We start from the raw sequence: 15,687 nt of genomic DNA, 5'->3' as shown, positions 1-15,687 counted from the left end.
TTGAAAACCTATACTTCAGAAAAATTGGATTCAGTCATGCCCTATGGTACATTGCAGGACTTGGTTTTGAGATTGAAGAAAGAATCTGTTACTGAAAAACGGTTGGCCAAGTTAGAAGACAGAGTTCAAGTTATTGAAGATTCTGTGGCTACCATTCTTCACAATCAACAATCTCAAACCAGTCTCCTAATGCAGCTGGCAAAAGCACAAGGCTTGACCCCTCTCCTTGATGATAACAAAAAGGGGGAGAGTAAAAGGGAAGGGGAAGGAGAGCCATCTACAAAAGTCAACATATCTAAAGTGCTAGTTCCTGCCATCACTACTTCTCCAATCATTCAAATCAAGGGCAAGCCTGATGGAATTGATTTGATTCAGCTAGCAGCAGCTGAAATTCAAGTGAAAGAGCAAAGGAGGAGAATTGATGAAAGGTTGCAACTGTTGTTTGGTTCTACACAAGACAAATCAACATCTGTGAAATACAGCACAAAAATTGAACCAATCAACATGGAGCTCATGCCAGTAGGGAGTCATAAGGATGGAGAAGCTTCTTCCAAAGAACTATAAGCTATAATTCTCAAGCCCAATGAAAGATCCAATAAGGACTCAACAAAGAATCCTTTAAAAGAAGTGGACTTTCCTCCTCCAAAAGCTGATGAGAACAAGATTTTAGGCAGGAGTATTGCTTATCTCAAAAAGACCATGGATGAGGCTGTAAGGAGAAATAGAGCTATTATCATTAGAGAGGGAAAGAGCATATGTGTGATGCAAGGACATCCCAAATTCTCAATAGCCAAGAAGGAAGAAGACAAGCAATTAAAGGCTGACAAAAGAGCACAAGCAAAGCTTGAACAATAGCTAAAGTCAAGTCTAGTTGAAAAAGAAAAAGGGATTGAAGTCAGGGGTGAAGACAAGACTACAAACCTAGATGAGGTTTTAGGGAGTATATTTGGTGAGAGTGTGGAAGAAAGAGAGGAATGGCAGAAGGGAAACAGAAGAAAGGCCAAGGCACATAGAAGGAGTGGAGATAACACTGAAGTAACCAAATCTATATCTAAACCACTACCTTCCATACCTGAACCCCTTGTTGCTGATCCCACAATAAACATCCATGGTGAACCAATCATTCCAAAAGAGGAACCTATTGATTGGGACACTATCAAATTGCCTACCTTTCTAACCACTCTTCCACTACCAAAGAAACAGAAAAGAAAACCAAAATCTACACCTCCCATAACCTTTAAGAAATTCACTCAAAAACAAAAACCTAAGCCTAAGTCACCCATTTCTAAAGATGATTATGTTCACATCTGTGACATAAAAAAAATTTCAGACATTGAACTCTATCTGGATGAGCTGGAGGATGTAAGGGGTATAGCTGCCTACAGACAGCTACCAGAGAGATTAGTGTTCAGATATAAAGGAGCTGGGGAAAGAACATGGCCTCTCCACAGGATTCTGGATGAAGGCTACTCTACCTTGATTAGAGTCTATTCAGCTATACAAAAGGATTCTGGCTTTACCAGAACTGCCAAGACTGAAATTCTCAACAAGATAGCCAATATAAGGAAAACTTGGAGGGAGCCCAATGCTTTACCCAGGACTTTACTCATTCAAGAAAGGGAAATGAAAATTCACAAATCACCTCATTGGTTGATGGAATTTAGAGATGATAAAGGAGTCAGAAGATTTTTCAGACTTGAAGACCAACTCAAGATTGCCAGCAATGAAACTCTCAAAGAAATGCAATCTAAGTTGGATGTCAGTGTTGAAGATGAAGTTGAATTCTTCAGACAACTCCAACTCCAAATTGAGGAAAATGACAAAAGGCTAGGAAAGAAAACCAGGGAACAAAGAAGAAAAAGATGATTTGCTCAGACTAAAGGAGTGTCCTTGGAAACACTGTAAATCTTCAATTATCTCCTAGTACATACACTTTTGCAGCATTTTTAAATTTCTACTTAGTTTCAATTCATATATCTGTTAAGTGTTTTGTTATCATCAAGTTAACCCTGAATTTATGCCTACAATTCTTATAGACATAAATAGGGGGAGATTGTTAGGAATGTATGTGCATTAGTTTGATGATATGTTTAACAAAATACTTAAGTAGAAATTTAGTGTCTGTAGCCTCAACGGATAAGACCACTTTGGCTATCCGTTGATGGTGTAGCTTTACTTAGAAATAAGTCTAGTGTTGTAGCATATTTCAGTCTCTGTATTTAAAATGTAATTCTTGGAAGTTGAGAGAAACTATGAGTCATGTTGACTACTAGATGATATGCAGATAGGAAGGCCAATTGTAAATACTTCATGCCTTGTAATTTTGTATAAGTGAAGTGGTATCAACGGATGACTTAAAGACCTTCAACGGATGAGAAGCTAAGCTTCAACGGATGTCTCTAAAGCTTCAACGGATAAAGTCATCAACGGATAACATCCTTCAACGGATGAGTGCATCAACGGATGAAAGCTTCAACGGATAACATCCTTCAACGGATGAGTGCATCAACGGATGAAAGCTTCAACGGATGTTCTGATGATTAGCCGTTGATAAGGGGTAGTTGTACCTACAAACAGAGGCACATGGGTTGATAGAGACAACTGAGATGTGGTAGCCGAATTTCAGGAACAACAGAAAAAGCAGCCGTTCTTCTTTTGTACAAGATGCAATAGTCAACAAAGTACTGGAGTGAACAGGAAAAGAAGCAAGTGAAGATCTTATTTTATTACTGTATTTTATATTGTTCTTCACTTGTACACTTGGTAATATATAAACCAAGTAGAAGCTAGTAATTAGAGAAGAGATTTTCCAGAGCTGTTTAGAAAAATATTGAGAGAAAATTCATCTAGTTTGTACTAGGATGCAGCTGTGATCAACATTGTTTAATCACAGATTTTCTAAAATACCATCTCTGGTGGAACAACAAATCCACCAGAAAAGTTTTTAAGGTCTTGTGTGTTCTTTACATTTGTGCTTGAATATATATCTGTCTGTATTAGCTTAAAGCAATTCACACACTTGTTCTTCTTGAACACACAACTTTCATAAACTGCTCAAAACTTGAAAAAGTTTTGAGATTTACATTCAACCCCCCTTCTGTAAATCTCATTGTTAGTCCACTAGGAATAACAGCTAGCATGATTTTATTATCTTCTTCAGGAAGTATAATTTTACAAGAAACATTAACAGCTGTTATATGTGACTTTGTCACATTCTTGACATCAGTAAATGCATCAGGCAATCTATTTGCGACTTCTTGTAGGTGGATAATCTTTTGAACTTCAAGTTCACATTGATTAGTTCGAGGATCATAATGAGACAGGGATACTGCATTCCACAAAATTTCTTTCTTTTCTTTTTCAAATATTGTCTTATCTCCCCCTAATGCAGGAAAAACTGTCTCATCAATTGACAATCGGCAAATCTTGCCGTGAATGAATCTCCAGTCTTGGGCTCCAAATATTTTATAATCGAGGGAGAATCAAATCCAATATATACCCCTAATCTTCTTTGGGGTCCCATTTTTTTTGTTCGTTGGGGAGGGGATATTTGAACATAAACTGTACACCCAAAAATTTTCAAGTGAGGGATATTTGGTTCTTGACCATTTACCAGTTGCATTGGGAAATATTTATGATAAGAAGTCGGTCTTAACCGGACTAAAGAAGCCGCAGGTGATATTGCATGTCCCCAAGAGGTAGTTGGTAAATTTGCTCTCATAAGTACCGGCTTTACGGTACCGGCTTCGGTTACCTTCACTTCTATTTCCATTTTCTCAAAATCTCTTATAAACTCTCCCAAATACATTATTATCTTGAGTCTCTCTTTTATACTAAGGGCATTAGCCACCATTTTGGCTTTCCCTGGATGATAAAAAATCTCATAATCATAGTCCTTGATTAGTTCTAACCATCTCCTCTGGCGCATGTTGAGCTCTTTCTACGTGAAAATGCACTAGAGCACTTATGGCTTGTGTAAATCTCGCACTTCTCTCCATACAAGTAGTGCCTCCAATATTTAGGGCAAAACTATTGCCACGAGCCCAAGCTCCTGGGTGGGGGTATCGAATTTTATATTCCCTTAATTATCTTGACGCGTACGCGATTACCTTGTTGTGCTGTATAAGAGCACCCTAATTCCTTATGCGAAGCGTCAATACAAATCACAAAATCTCCTTTTTCCATCCGCCAACGCCAACATAGGGGTCGTCACCAACCTTTGCTTCAGTTCTTAAAAGCTGTTCTCGCATTTCTCTGCCTATTCGAACTTCTCAGTCTTACGAGTAAGCCACGTTAAAGGGGGCTACTATCTTTACAAACTTGAACGAACCTCCGGTAGTGATCGACCAATCCTACCTCTGGTAGTCGACCTAACCATGGTCATCAATTCATCAGTGGTCCTTTATTCATTCTTGTCAGGATCCTCCATGGGATCCTCCTCAGCAATTATCCCTTCTAGGACAACATCCTCAACCGCTACATCCTCAATATGAACATCATCCGATCCCGCGTTAGGACGCTCTATCGGATCCATAATCTGATCTCCAATAAGTAATAAAACATCATCCCGTTGTTGCTCCTCAACCTCAGGGTTCGGAGTCCCGCTACCATATACGATCACGAACTACGCTCCTACCACGATATTTATAAGGGTTCCCGTAAGGGTTTTAACTGTCAGTACTACGTTAGGTAGCCCGACTATGAACTTGGCAAGAGTTCTTATTATCTTAATGAACTTATTATCTTAACGTCACATCATCTCTGAGGTTTATAACGCTTAGCTCTGATACCACTTCTGTAACACCCCCAAATCCGGGGTCGGGGATCCGGGTTGTCACGAGTTCCATTTCCCTTAATAACACCCAATCTTAATAATTAATCAACTACTCTGAACTGTGACCCCACAATAAACACATACACCACAAGTTATAGTCTCAGAGATGAATATCCAAAAATAATCACAAGTTATTTAATTCCACAATTATCTGCCAATACACCTTAAAAGGTTTTCTGAATAAATTTACATTTTCTTTGCCATTATTATAATTCATAAATATACATAAATCTGGTACATCAAAAGTTGAAGCCTAGCCTATTGGTAGTTCCTACCTCAGCTACAGCGACATCAATGCCTATAGGAAGCTGCAGAACGTTTCCTATCCGCTCGCGAATTGGGAGCTTGGTCCTGTTCGTCTTGTCTATCTGATGTTGTGTGATGAAAGAAGAAAGTAAGGGTGAGCAGCAAGCCCACCAAAATAATATTTATAATGATTAAAAATATATGAGCCTTTTCATAGTACTCATGAAGGTCTTGGTCAAAAGAAATGAACCAAGTTTAATATTTTAATGCGATGAAGTCGCAAAATATTCAGTATATATACATATATACTTTTCAAAATCTTGGAAGTCCTCTTCCATGTATAATATACACAAAGTTCCAGTTTATAACTGTATAAAAAAATATCGTTGCAAGGTGATCTCATATATCTAACCTTGTCTCAACGTTTTTCTGAAAGTCTTTATCATTCATAAGACAACCATTAACTAGATACAAGTTTAAAAGGTGAAGTTACAAGATACTCCAATATACTTATATCTTTTCCAAATACTACTTGAACTACCACCGTTCAAGTTATAAATAGTTTCAAAAGTTCATCACACAGATGAGACTACAAGACCAGATTTGAATAGATTAAATCTTTTAAAATATCATCAAAATAAAATGAAGTTACGAGATACTTCATTTGATGCAAACATCATTTTGAAAACTTGACCCTGCCAACACTCAACAATCGCCCAACCGTAGCCTTTCTATCGAAGTGCTCTGGGTAGTGTTGCAGAAATATCCAATTGGATGATGAACTCATTACGGGAGTTTGCCGCGCCAGGAAGACCACTTACGATGATCAGTCGTAGTAGTGCAACCCCACCATTTTCTACATGTAGAGGAGAACCTGTCGAATTTACTTGTCAACCGAACACTGAACTCCTAAGGAATGGACCGCCTTAGCGGAACTTCCAGGCCATTTGGGCCAATATAATAAGGCTGGGCCGGCGCTACTCGACCACTTACGCCACTCCTAGTTCAGATGAAATCCATGACTTTGAAACGTAAAGCTCGTCCCCACTTTCCCCAAGTAGAAACTTGTTGATACGGCTCCACCAAGAAGTCGTATCTAGTTGGAAAGGAAAACTCACCGATATTTCCCAGGCGATGCCTGTTAATGGATTAACTTGTTCCAAGAATTTTACTTCCCGAGTATTGGGTAAGTAATCAAAAACTCTTTTATCAAGACCGCAACCTTGTTGCGAATATAAAACACACCACAGAGCCGGATCCCTCAGGTTTTGAGCGAGTATTTAAATCCCCTTCGAAAGGAGGATCTTAAATATAAAAATGAGTTTTGGGATCCGCTCTAACTTTTAAAAATCATTTTGAAGGCTCGCGAAACATTTTTAAGAATGTTCGGAGTGATGTTGATTTAGTAAAATAAATCAGTCCCAATATATTAGAAAATATCTGAATATTATTATTTAAATAATATTCCCATAAAGAATAATCTTTATAAAAATAATTGAAGTAGAAGTTGTAAAACTTATACTTGAAATGAATAGTAAATAATCAAAGATATACTTATACGAAAGTAATATCTTTATTTGAATATCAAAAGTAAGTTTGATTATCGAACATTATTCTTTAATAAAATAAAGAATATTAATAAATAATAAGCGGAGTCATAATACCTCGAATGAATATTATAAATAATATTCATTAAATAAAATAAAGGAGTCATATATCCTCAAATGAATATCCAAGTAATATTCAATAAATAATCTAAAGGAGTCATAAGTCCTCGAATGAATATTCAAGATAATATTCATTAATAAAATAAAGTTATCGAATAAACCTTATTCGATTAATAGTTTTGAAAACTATAACCATATATATATAAATATATATATATATAAAATCTACTCGGGATCCTCGACTCCCGGTTTTAGAAAATGTTTTCACCTTTGGGTCCCTATACTAAGGGTATATGCAAATTACCGCTATTCTCTAGCATAGGTATTATCAACTGAACCAACAGATACATATGGAAAGAATACGAAACAGGCATGCATATGTACCATATCACATGCTACAATATATCGCAAGAATTTTCTAATATAACCATCATGCATCTATTACAAGATAATGCATATACAAGTGTATACATCATAACAACAGTATAACGGGTAGAAAACTTGCCTGAGCGACTGGGGGTTACAAATGGCTCGGGACGAGTCTGGTAACCTATAAACAACAAGTAAGTTGGAATTAAACCAAAGTCACTTGTAAATCTATACATTAACCAACTTAGACTCTAACGCTCGCTTTGCGCTTACTAATTCTCTTAAGTCACTCGAGTACCCTCGGCTCCACCATTTTTAATAAATTAACCATTACGAGTTTTAAGGCGATTCTTTCGCGAGTGTCTTACCAACTGCCTAACACACTTACCAAAATTGTTTCATACTTCAATTAGTCATTTAAGGTCTTTAACCTAGGTTTCAAAGTAAGGCGAGGGAAAAGTTTCGTTCGCGAAATGCCGTTACTTAAAACGGTCGTTTCTCCTAAACCGTGCATCGGAATCAAACGAACTACATATCAAAACGAAGCTCGTAACATGCACTATCTAAACATGGTAATGGTCAAAATCTAGCAGGGGGTTCTCGGGTCCTAATATTATGAACAAAAGCAGTCTAAAGTAAATCGGACATTACGACGGCTATGTTTACGTGATTACCCAATTTTATATCACTCCAATTCATCACCAAACAACCCCAATCCATTCATACAACCAAAGTCCATCCTTATCACATCATAACATCCCCAATAAATTCAATATTAACATTTATACTTATGCTTAAGCTTGAATTTAACTATACTTAAGTTCTTTTAACCAAAACAACAAGATTCACCATTCCATTTCACTACCACTCCAACCCAAACTCTAAACCACAAGCATTAAGCTACTATATCACCATAACAATCAAAATCATCTTATTATACAAAGGAATCTAGGGTTTGGAGATGATATACCTTCCTTGAAGTGGTGGGAGTAGCTAGGAAGCCTTAAGAAGCCTTGAGAAGTCTTAGGGATGCTTGGATCTTAAAGGAAAACAAGAAAAAATCAAGTTAAAAACTTTGAAATCACTATTCATTGTCTTCTTCATTGATTTCTTGAAGAAGATTGAGAAAGAATTGAAGGCTTAAACTCATAAGATAGCCATAACTATGCATAAGGATGACTAGGGAATTATCTTACCAATTTAGGAAGTCTTGATCTTGAGTTTTGAAAATTCTTCCCTTTAAAGTTGAAAAAAGCCGAGAGCAAGCCTTGGTGATGAAGAATAAAATTTTGTTTTGATGAGAAATGATTTGTTTGGCTTGGTGGATGAAATTAGATTTGTTTTATTTTAGGTTAATTACCAATTTAACCTTGGTTTTGTGTGGTTAACAATCCACCACATTTCCTTCCTTCTTATGTCATGCTTGCATCACTTTATGATGTCATCATCCCTCCTTTGTCCTCTTTCTATTGGTTGGATGACATCATCCCCACTAATCTCTTTGATTAGCTTCTAATTGTTTGCCTAATGACCGCTGATCTGTTATACGGTTCGCTTAACTTTTGTTTTTGTTTATCGTTTGAGGGATCATACCCGAGATCTTATTATTTAGGTTTCCTTAACCTTTCTCAATATATTAAATTCCTTTCATGATCCTCTCTTATACTCCTTTAATTTAAATCCTTTTTATCCTGTTACCTTATACTCAAATGTTTCCGTATCTAGTGGATTTCCGGGAAAAATCAAAGTGTTCGGAATTGGATTCTGGCGATCTTTACATACACTTATATGCCATATAGAGTACTAATAAAATCTCAGAATATCCATAACAGAACCCCTACATAGTGTGGCATGAAAAGTTTTCTCATTCAGCAAAAACACTATTCATAAGGGTTTCAAAAATTTTCCAAAAATTGGGGTTATTACATGTGACCATCTTGTTGATGCATCAATGAGTACCATAAAGTACTGAAATGACCCACTAGATGGGGTAATTGGTCCACATATGTCTCCTTGAATTCGCTCCAAAAATTTTGGGCATTCAATGAAAACTTTCACAGGAGATGGTTTTGTTATCAATTTTCCTTGAATACAAGCAACACATGAAAAATCTTTGGACAATGGAACAATTTTTTTTTAGTGGATGTCCATTTGAATTTTCAATAATTCTTCGCATCATTGTTGAACCCGGATGGCCTAAACGATCATGCCATATAGTAAAATTTGTTGGGTCAACAGATCTTGTATTAATAGTCATGTGTGATTCAACTGGATTTAAGAAAGTATAATATAATCCAGAATTATATGATGGGAGTTTTTCTATCACATGTTTCCTCCCCGAGACTATAATCGTGATACATAAATATTCATTATCATGTTCATTTGTCGTCTCAATATGATAGCCGTTGTGGCGTATATCTTTAAAGCTCAAAAGATTTCTTTTTTATCGGGTGGAAAATATTGCATTTTCAATCAATAAACATGTACCATTGGGTAGCACTATACTTGCTCTTCCGGAGCCTTCAATTATATCCGATGCACTCGATATTGTATTTACATTAGCTTTGGCTAATGTTAGATGCGAAAATTATGCTTTATTTTTCAAAATTGTATGTGTTGTTGCACTATCCGCCAAACAAAAAGATTCCTCATCTTTTATAACACATGATGAGAGGCTGCTGGCCATTTTTCTTCACGAAAAATTAAATAAAATTAGAAGTAGAGGTAGAACATCTCAAGTTCTTCATTAACGAAAAGAAAAAATATATTAGCAACTGATAAGGATAATTATCATAGTTCAAAAGTTAAAACTGACAATCCAAATAAAAATTCAACAAGCAATGTAAGGCCTTGTTTAGTTATTCTCAGGCTCATCACCACCAAATTTAGGCATATTCACATCAACATTTTCAAAAAAATCACCAACTTTCATGTGAGTAAAGGCTGAAGGATCAACTTGATCAGCACTTCAAAGATGTGCTTCAAGATGGGAAATCCCCAAAGGATCATTTTGTTCGGTGAAATTAGTTTTAACATTTTTTAAAGATGCTTGATATAGGTCAGCAAAGTGCTTGGAGGTACGACATGTACTTCTCCAGTGACCTTTCATTCCACATCGACTACAAGTACTTTCACCACTTTTATCCATCGTACTACCCTCAGATTTCTTCTCATTTATTGTTCGTTTCTGGTAGTAAGGCTTTCTTTTAAAGTTGGGGGAATTTTGTTGATTACGGCTTCTACCATGCACAAAACCATGACCACGGGCATGTCCACGCCCACGTCCATATCCATATCTATGCCCATGTCCACGTCCACGTCCATATCCATGGGCATAGATATGGACGTGGACGTGGAAGTGGACATGCCCGTGGTCATTGTTTTGTGCATGGTAGAAGCCGTAATCAACAAAATCCCCCCAACTTTAAAAGGAAGCCTTACTACCAGAAACAAACAATAAATGAGGAGAAATCTTTAAAATTGTGCATGGTAGAAGCCGTAATCAACAAAATTTTTCCTCATTTATTATCTGTTTCTGGTAGTAAGGATTTCTTTTAAAGTTGGGGGAATTTTGTTGATTACGGCCTCTACCATGCACAAAATCATGACCACGGGCACGTCCACGTCCAACTGTTTTATTATCTCTATATTCATTATTAGTCACCGCATTCACTTCAGGGAATGGTGTTGAGCCAGTTGGACGTGCTTGATAATTTTTCAGCAAGAAGCAAAACAGAAATCAGCTCAGAATTTTTTTTGTGAATCCACATTCACGATATTGTTTCTGCAAGAGCATATTATTTGCATGGAAAGTGGAATATGTTTTTTTCTTCCAACATATCTTTATCGGTGATATTCTCGGCACATAATTTCAATTGAGATGTAATCTTAAACATGGCAGAGTTATACTTGCTCACATTTTTATAATCTTGCAATCGCAAGTGTAGCCAATCATAGCGAGTTTTAGGAAGTATCACCATTTTTTTTGTGGTCATATCTTTCTTTGAGATCCTTCCAAAGTGTTGATGGATCTTTAATAGTCAAATATTCAGTTTTCAATCCTTCATCAAGGTGGTGGCGAAGAAATATCATGGCTTTTGCCTTATCTTGTTCGGAGGTTTTATTTCCCTCTTTTATAGTGTCACCAAGGCCAATTGCACTAAGATGGATTTCAACATCAAGAATCCATATCAAATAATTTTTTTCGGTGACATGAAGTGCGTTGAATTCAAGTTTTGTAAGATTCGACATTTTGATTACTAAAAAGAAAGGATAATACACATTAATATCAAGTTAATGATATATCTTAATTTAGAAGTTCACCAAAATTTTATTTTTCACATGTATAATAAACATAATAAAAAAAATCAGAAACAATTCATGGCCATGAATTTATAATCATGCCCATGAAATTCTACAGTATCTCAAATTGGTTCTCTTTCGTGTGCATGCTTCGTTAACACTTTTATAATAAGCACATTCGGTCAATATTTAAAAATATGCAAGGAAAACACATATGCATTAATATTTAAAAACGCATGATAATATAACATGATGATGGTGCATTGAATTCAATCTAATGGTACATTGAATGCAATCTACTGTATAAAATGGCTAATTATGATAAAGTCAAATCTGATCAGTTTCAAAGAATACCAATTTACTTTATGAGAATGATTTTATCTGAAAAAGTATAAAACACGAAAAATGTAGAAAATTCCGGGACCTTTCCATAATGGTAAGGCTCGTTGAAAATGAACAAGTAACGAATTCAGAAAACAGATATTTGTGGACTGTTGAATCAGAATCAGCTCCTAATTATAATAGTATTTTGATATTTAAGACATCGAAATCGCATTATATGGTAATGGAATGTAATGACAAAAGGTAGATATCGAAAAGATATTTTCAGAATGGTATGGCTTATAATATTTGAACTAATATTCAATTTAATATAAATTTTAGAATTCACTGCATATCATTCTGAATTATACAATCAGATTACACAAAATGCAGATTTTGACATACTTATAAGCAGATTTTGGAAACACGCAAAGAAGAAGGATTGTAGATAATCAAAAAGCCTTTACAACGAGTATAAACTCAATAAATTCCGATGAATAATGAATTAGATACAAAATATACAAGAGTCAGGCACATAACAAGCACATAAAGATCATCCAATTGCAACCGAAGCAAAGTAGACTAAAAATAGTGTACTTACCTGGTGGACAAACTGAAATAACGTAGAATCCTTCTTCTTCTTGAATTTACAACACCTATTTATACTTTGATGATCTTCTTTCAACACTTAAGTAAAATTGATCTCCTTATTTTATAAGCAAATCGTGATGATAACGTGTTATATATAATATATATATAAGAGAGATTGAGAGAGAGCCTTATATAGGTTAGTAGAATGGACGTTACAAGGAAAATGGAGAGTCAAAGGTTGCTAGTAATTAAGATAACCGTACGAAAGGTTAGGTACATAACATATTTTGATTAATAGAGATCGTATATATGCGGTGTCTCTGTAATCTAAATAGTCACTCAGACGCCAAGTACGAATTCACGGACGCATTATTCATAAACGAATCACCCTTTCCTTTCCCCTAAATATCTCCCCTAGAATTCTATGAATCCTGAAATATAATTTGACCTTTAAAATCCAACAAATCAATTCAAATTTGTTTGACATTTAATTCATGCCGTGTGCCCCGCCACTGGCCCATGACTTTGAAAGCAAAGAAAATCAAAAAGGAAAAATATCAGAATAAATAAAGACATGAGTAACAAAACCCAAGAACAACATTATTAGCCAGCATTGTTAGAAAAAAATGGAAGTAGCAGGAGCAGGAGCAGGAGCAGCAGCAGCAGCACTAGAATCAAAAGCTCATCACAATCAAATTAACGACGTCCACCACTCTCGCAAGCAAAAAAGAACAAGAAGACCAATCTGCATATGCTTAGCATTAACAGGACTAATCCTCCTGTTAATTACGATTATCATTGTCATTCTAGCCTTCACTGTTTATAAACCTAAACGTCCTGTAACTACCATAAACTCCTTATCTCTCGATGATTTCAACTTCACACTAAATCTTTTGCCTCTGCAAATCCACCTCAATGTCACTCTCGACGTTAATATTATCGTCAAGAATCCTAACAAAGTGGCCTTTAGGTACACCAACACGTCGGCTTCACTCAAGTATAAAGATCAAGTCATTGGAAATGTTCCTATACCGCCTGGTAAGATAAAGCGCGATGGTTCAACTCCTTTAAATCTCACACTCACCGTCATGGCTGATAGACTTCTCAGTGATCCTGATTTGTACTCTGTGTTGCTCGGATCAGGGATCTTGCCGCTATCTACTACCACGAGAATTAAAGGGAGAGTTCGTATATTGAAGCTGTTTAATGTACATGTTGTGTCGTATAGCTCGTGTGATCTTAAAATTAATGTTCAGAACAGAAGCATTGAGCAGCAAACGTGTCAATACAAGACCAAAATATAGTGCTAAGAGTGTATTCTTCCCTATGGTTTAGATGTTTGTTCTGTTAAATACTTTGCATCCCCTGTTCTTATATATTTATCGTGCCTTAATTGATTACCGCCAGATTTTTTGTAATCTTGATGGAGTTACAGATCTCGTAGAGTTTATTTAGCTATTCATTATCTATTCGTACTCATTTTACACAAATTACAACCAAAACATTATGCTCCTTGGATATTTTGTAACCGTATGGTGTTCATAAAGATCTTTTATCTAGCGGAGAAGCTGAGGTAGCCAGTGAGGACAGAAGAGTAGAGATAACAATAGGACAGCTTTATTATCCAAAGTCAAGTTCATCAATCAAGCAAGTCGTATGGTTAAAGAAAAGAATAACCAGCAACACATTATTGCTTTGTTGTTTACAGTACTCAAGTGTAATGCTTTTCGAGGAAATCAGATTACTTTTGTTCCAATCACAGATTAATACCACTGTACTGTTGTTTAGCAAACAAGCTGTATGATTCAGTGGAGAACCTAACAACTCCTAATTTGAGGCCAATGACGATTAAGAACCTACCCCAGTCAAAATGAGTCGAGGGTTCATATGTTTAATGTGACCCAAAAGATGATCAAATAATTGATTAAAATCAGGTTTAATGTTAGCCAAAACATGATGATCAAATGGGTTGGTTAAAACCAAACCTTTTAAATTGATAATCTAGTTATAGTATCGATAAATAAACTGTTTTTTTCGTGTGTGCCAATGCGTATATATTAATACAGATTGCATAATATTTGTGGATGAAGCTCTGTATGTACAAAAATCTCCACCAATAAAATTTTAATAACTCATTAATCACATTTTTTTAGCATGTGCGCACACTAGACAAAACCATAAACGAATAATCACGTTATATAAATACTCCCTCTATTTTTTAATATATGACGTTTGACTTTTTGACACACATTTAGGAGGTTTGACCACATAGTTAGAATTATTATTTTTAAGAAATTCTTTTTTTAATAAAAATATGAGATCAAAACTTTTATTCATAAAGAAAAAAATTACTTTAACTATATAGTCAAAACTCCTAAACATGTGTGTCAGAAAATCAAACGTAATATAATAAAAAATAGAGGGAGTAACATTTTTATTTTCAACATAATCTATGTTACATTCATACCTTATGTGTCAATCAAGCTCTTCTTTAAGAGTTTATATCATCAAATCGTACATGTTAAGCTCTTATCAATTTGATGATGTATCTTTCAATAACAATCCTCTTATTTAATTGACTTTAATTCAAATATCTCTTTTCGTTTATTACCACCACTAATTCTCTATTACCCATTTCTCATTCCCTTTTTTCCTCATTTTTTGTATTCTTAAACTAATAATTTTCAATAATTCTCTTTTTTCACTAATTTTATCTTATTCAAAATTATTTTATTTAACAAATACTTATTATTATATTTTATATTTAATAAAAAATTGATAATCAATATTTGTAAATAATATTATTTTTTTAAGTTTCTATATATATAATTTTATTCTCATTATTATGTTAAATATATTGTATTATTATATATTCAAATTAAGCTATTATAAAACAATTTTTTTAAATTAGAATAATCTCGAGGATAACTATATTCACTTCTTAATTCCTTTATCTATTATGTAAATCACAGAGTCATGTTTAATGTAAAATCCAACCCTGACAAAAGATCACATTACTCTTCGACGTTGTGATACTTCTCTAAATAAAAATGAATTTGGTCATCTTCATCTTCCTTTTGTAAGAGGGAATATATGTATTGGAGTTTATGCGGTAACAAGTTCAATTTTCGCTTTTTAAGACAGCATGGTTGATTATGACTTTCTCATCTCTTTCGAAAAAACTTTATTTTTACCACTTGTTTGGGCTTTGCCCTCGTTAATTTTTGGTTTGCTGCAAACTATCAACATGATCTAATATAGCAACAGACTTTTAGAGTAATGTGTCTTAACAAAAAGATATTAAAGCGTCATCACCCCCACTACAACAGCAACCTAGAAGCAGCTCACCTTCTGAAA

General features: G+C 35.0%; 1 protein-coding gene across 1 annotated transcript; it reads left to right on the top strand.

Moving 5' to 3' along the window:
* Window positions 1-12,905: 12,905 nt before the first annotated feature.
* Window positions 12,906-13,748, top strand: LOC141670667 (uncharacterized). The gene has a single exon (XM_074476617.1). It carries the CDS (start codon window positions 12,957-12,959, stop codon window positions 13,632-13,634), a length of 678 nt encoding a protein of 225 aa, XP_074332718.1. The 5' UTR covers window positions 12,906-12,956; the 3' UTR covers window positions 13,635-13,748.
* Window positions 13,749-15,687: the final 1,939 nt, after the last annotated feature.

This window comes from Apium graveolens, chromosome 7, assembly GCF_009905375.1.
Source record: "Apium graveolens cultivar Ventura chromosome 7, ASM990537v1, whole genome shotgun sequence".
NCBI classification, from domain to species: domain Eukaryota; kingdom Viridiplantae; phylum Streptophyta; class Magnoliopsida; order Apiales; family Apiaceae; genus Apium; species Apium graveolens.
The sequence above is the reverse complement of the archived record's forward strand: the minus strand, read 5'-3'. Positions and strand labels throughout refer to the sequence as shown.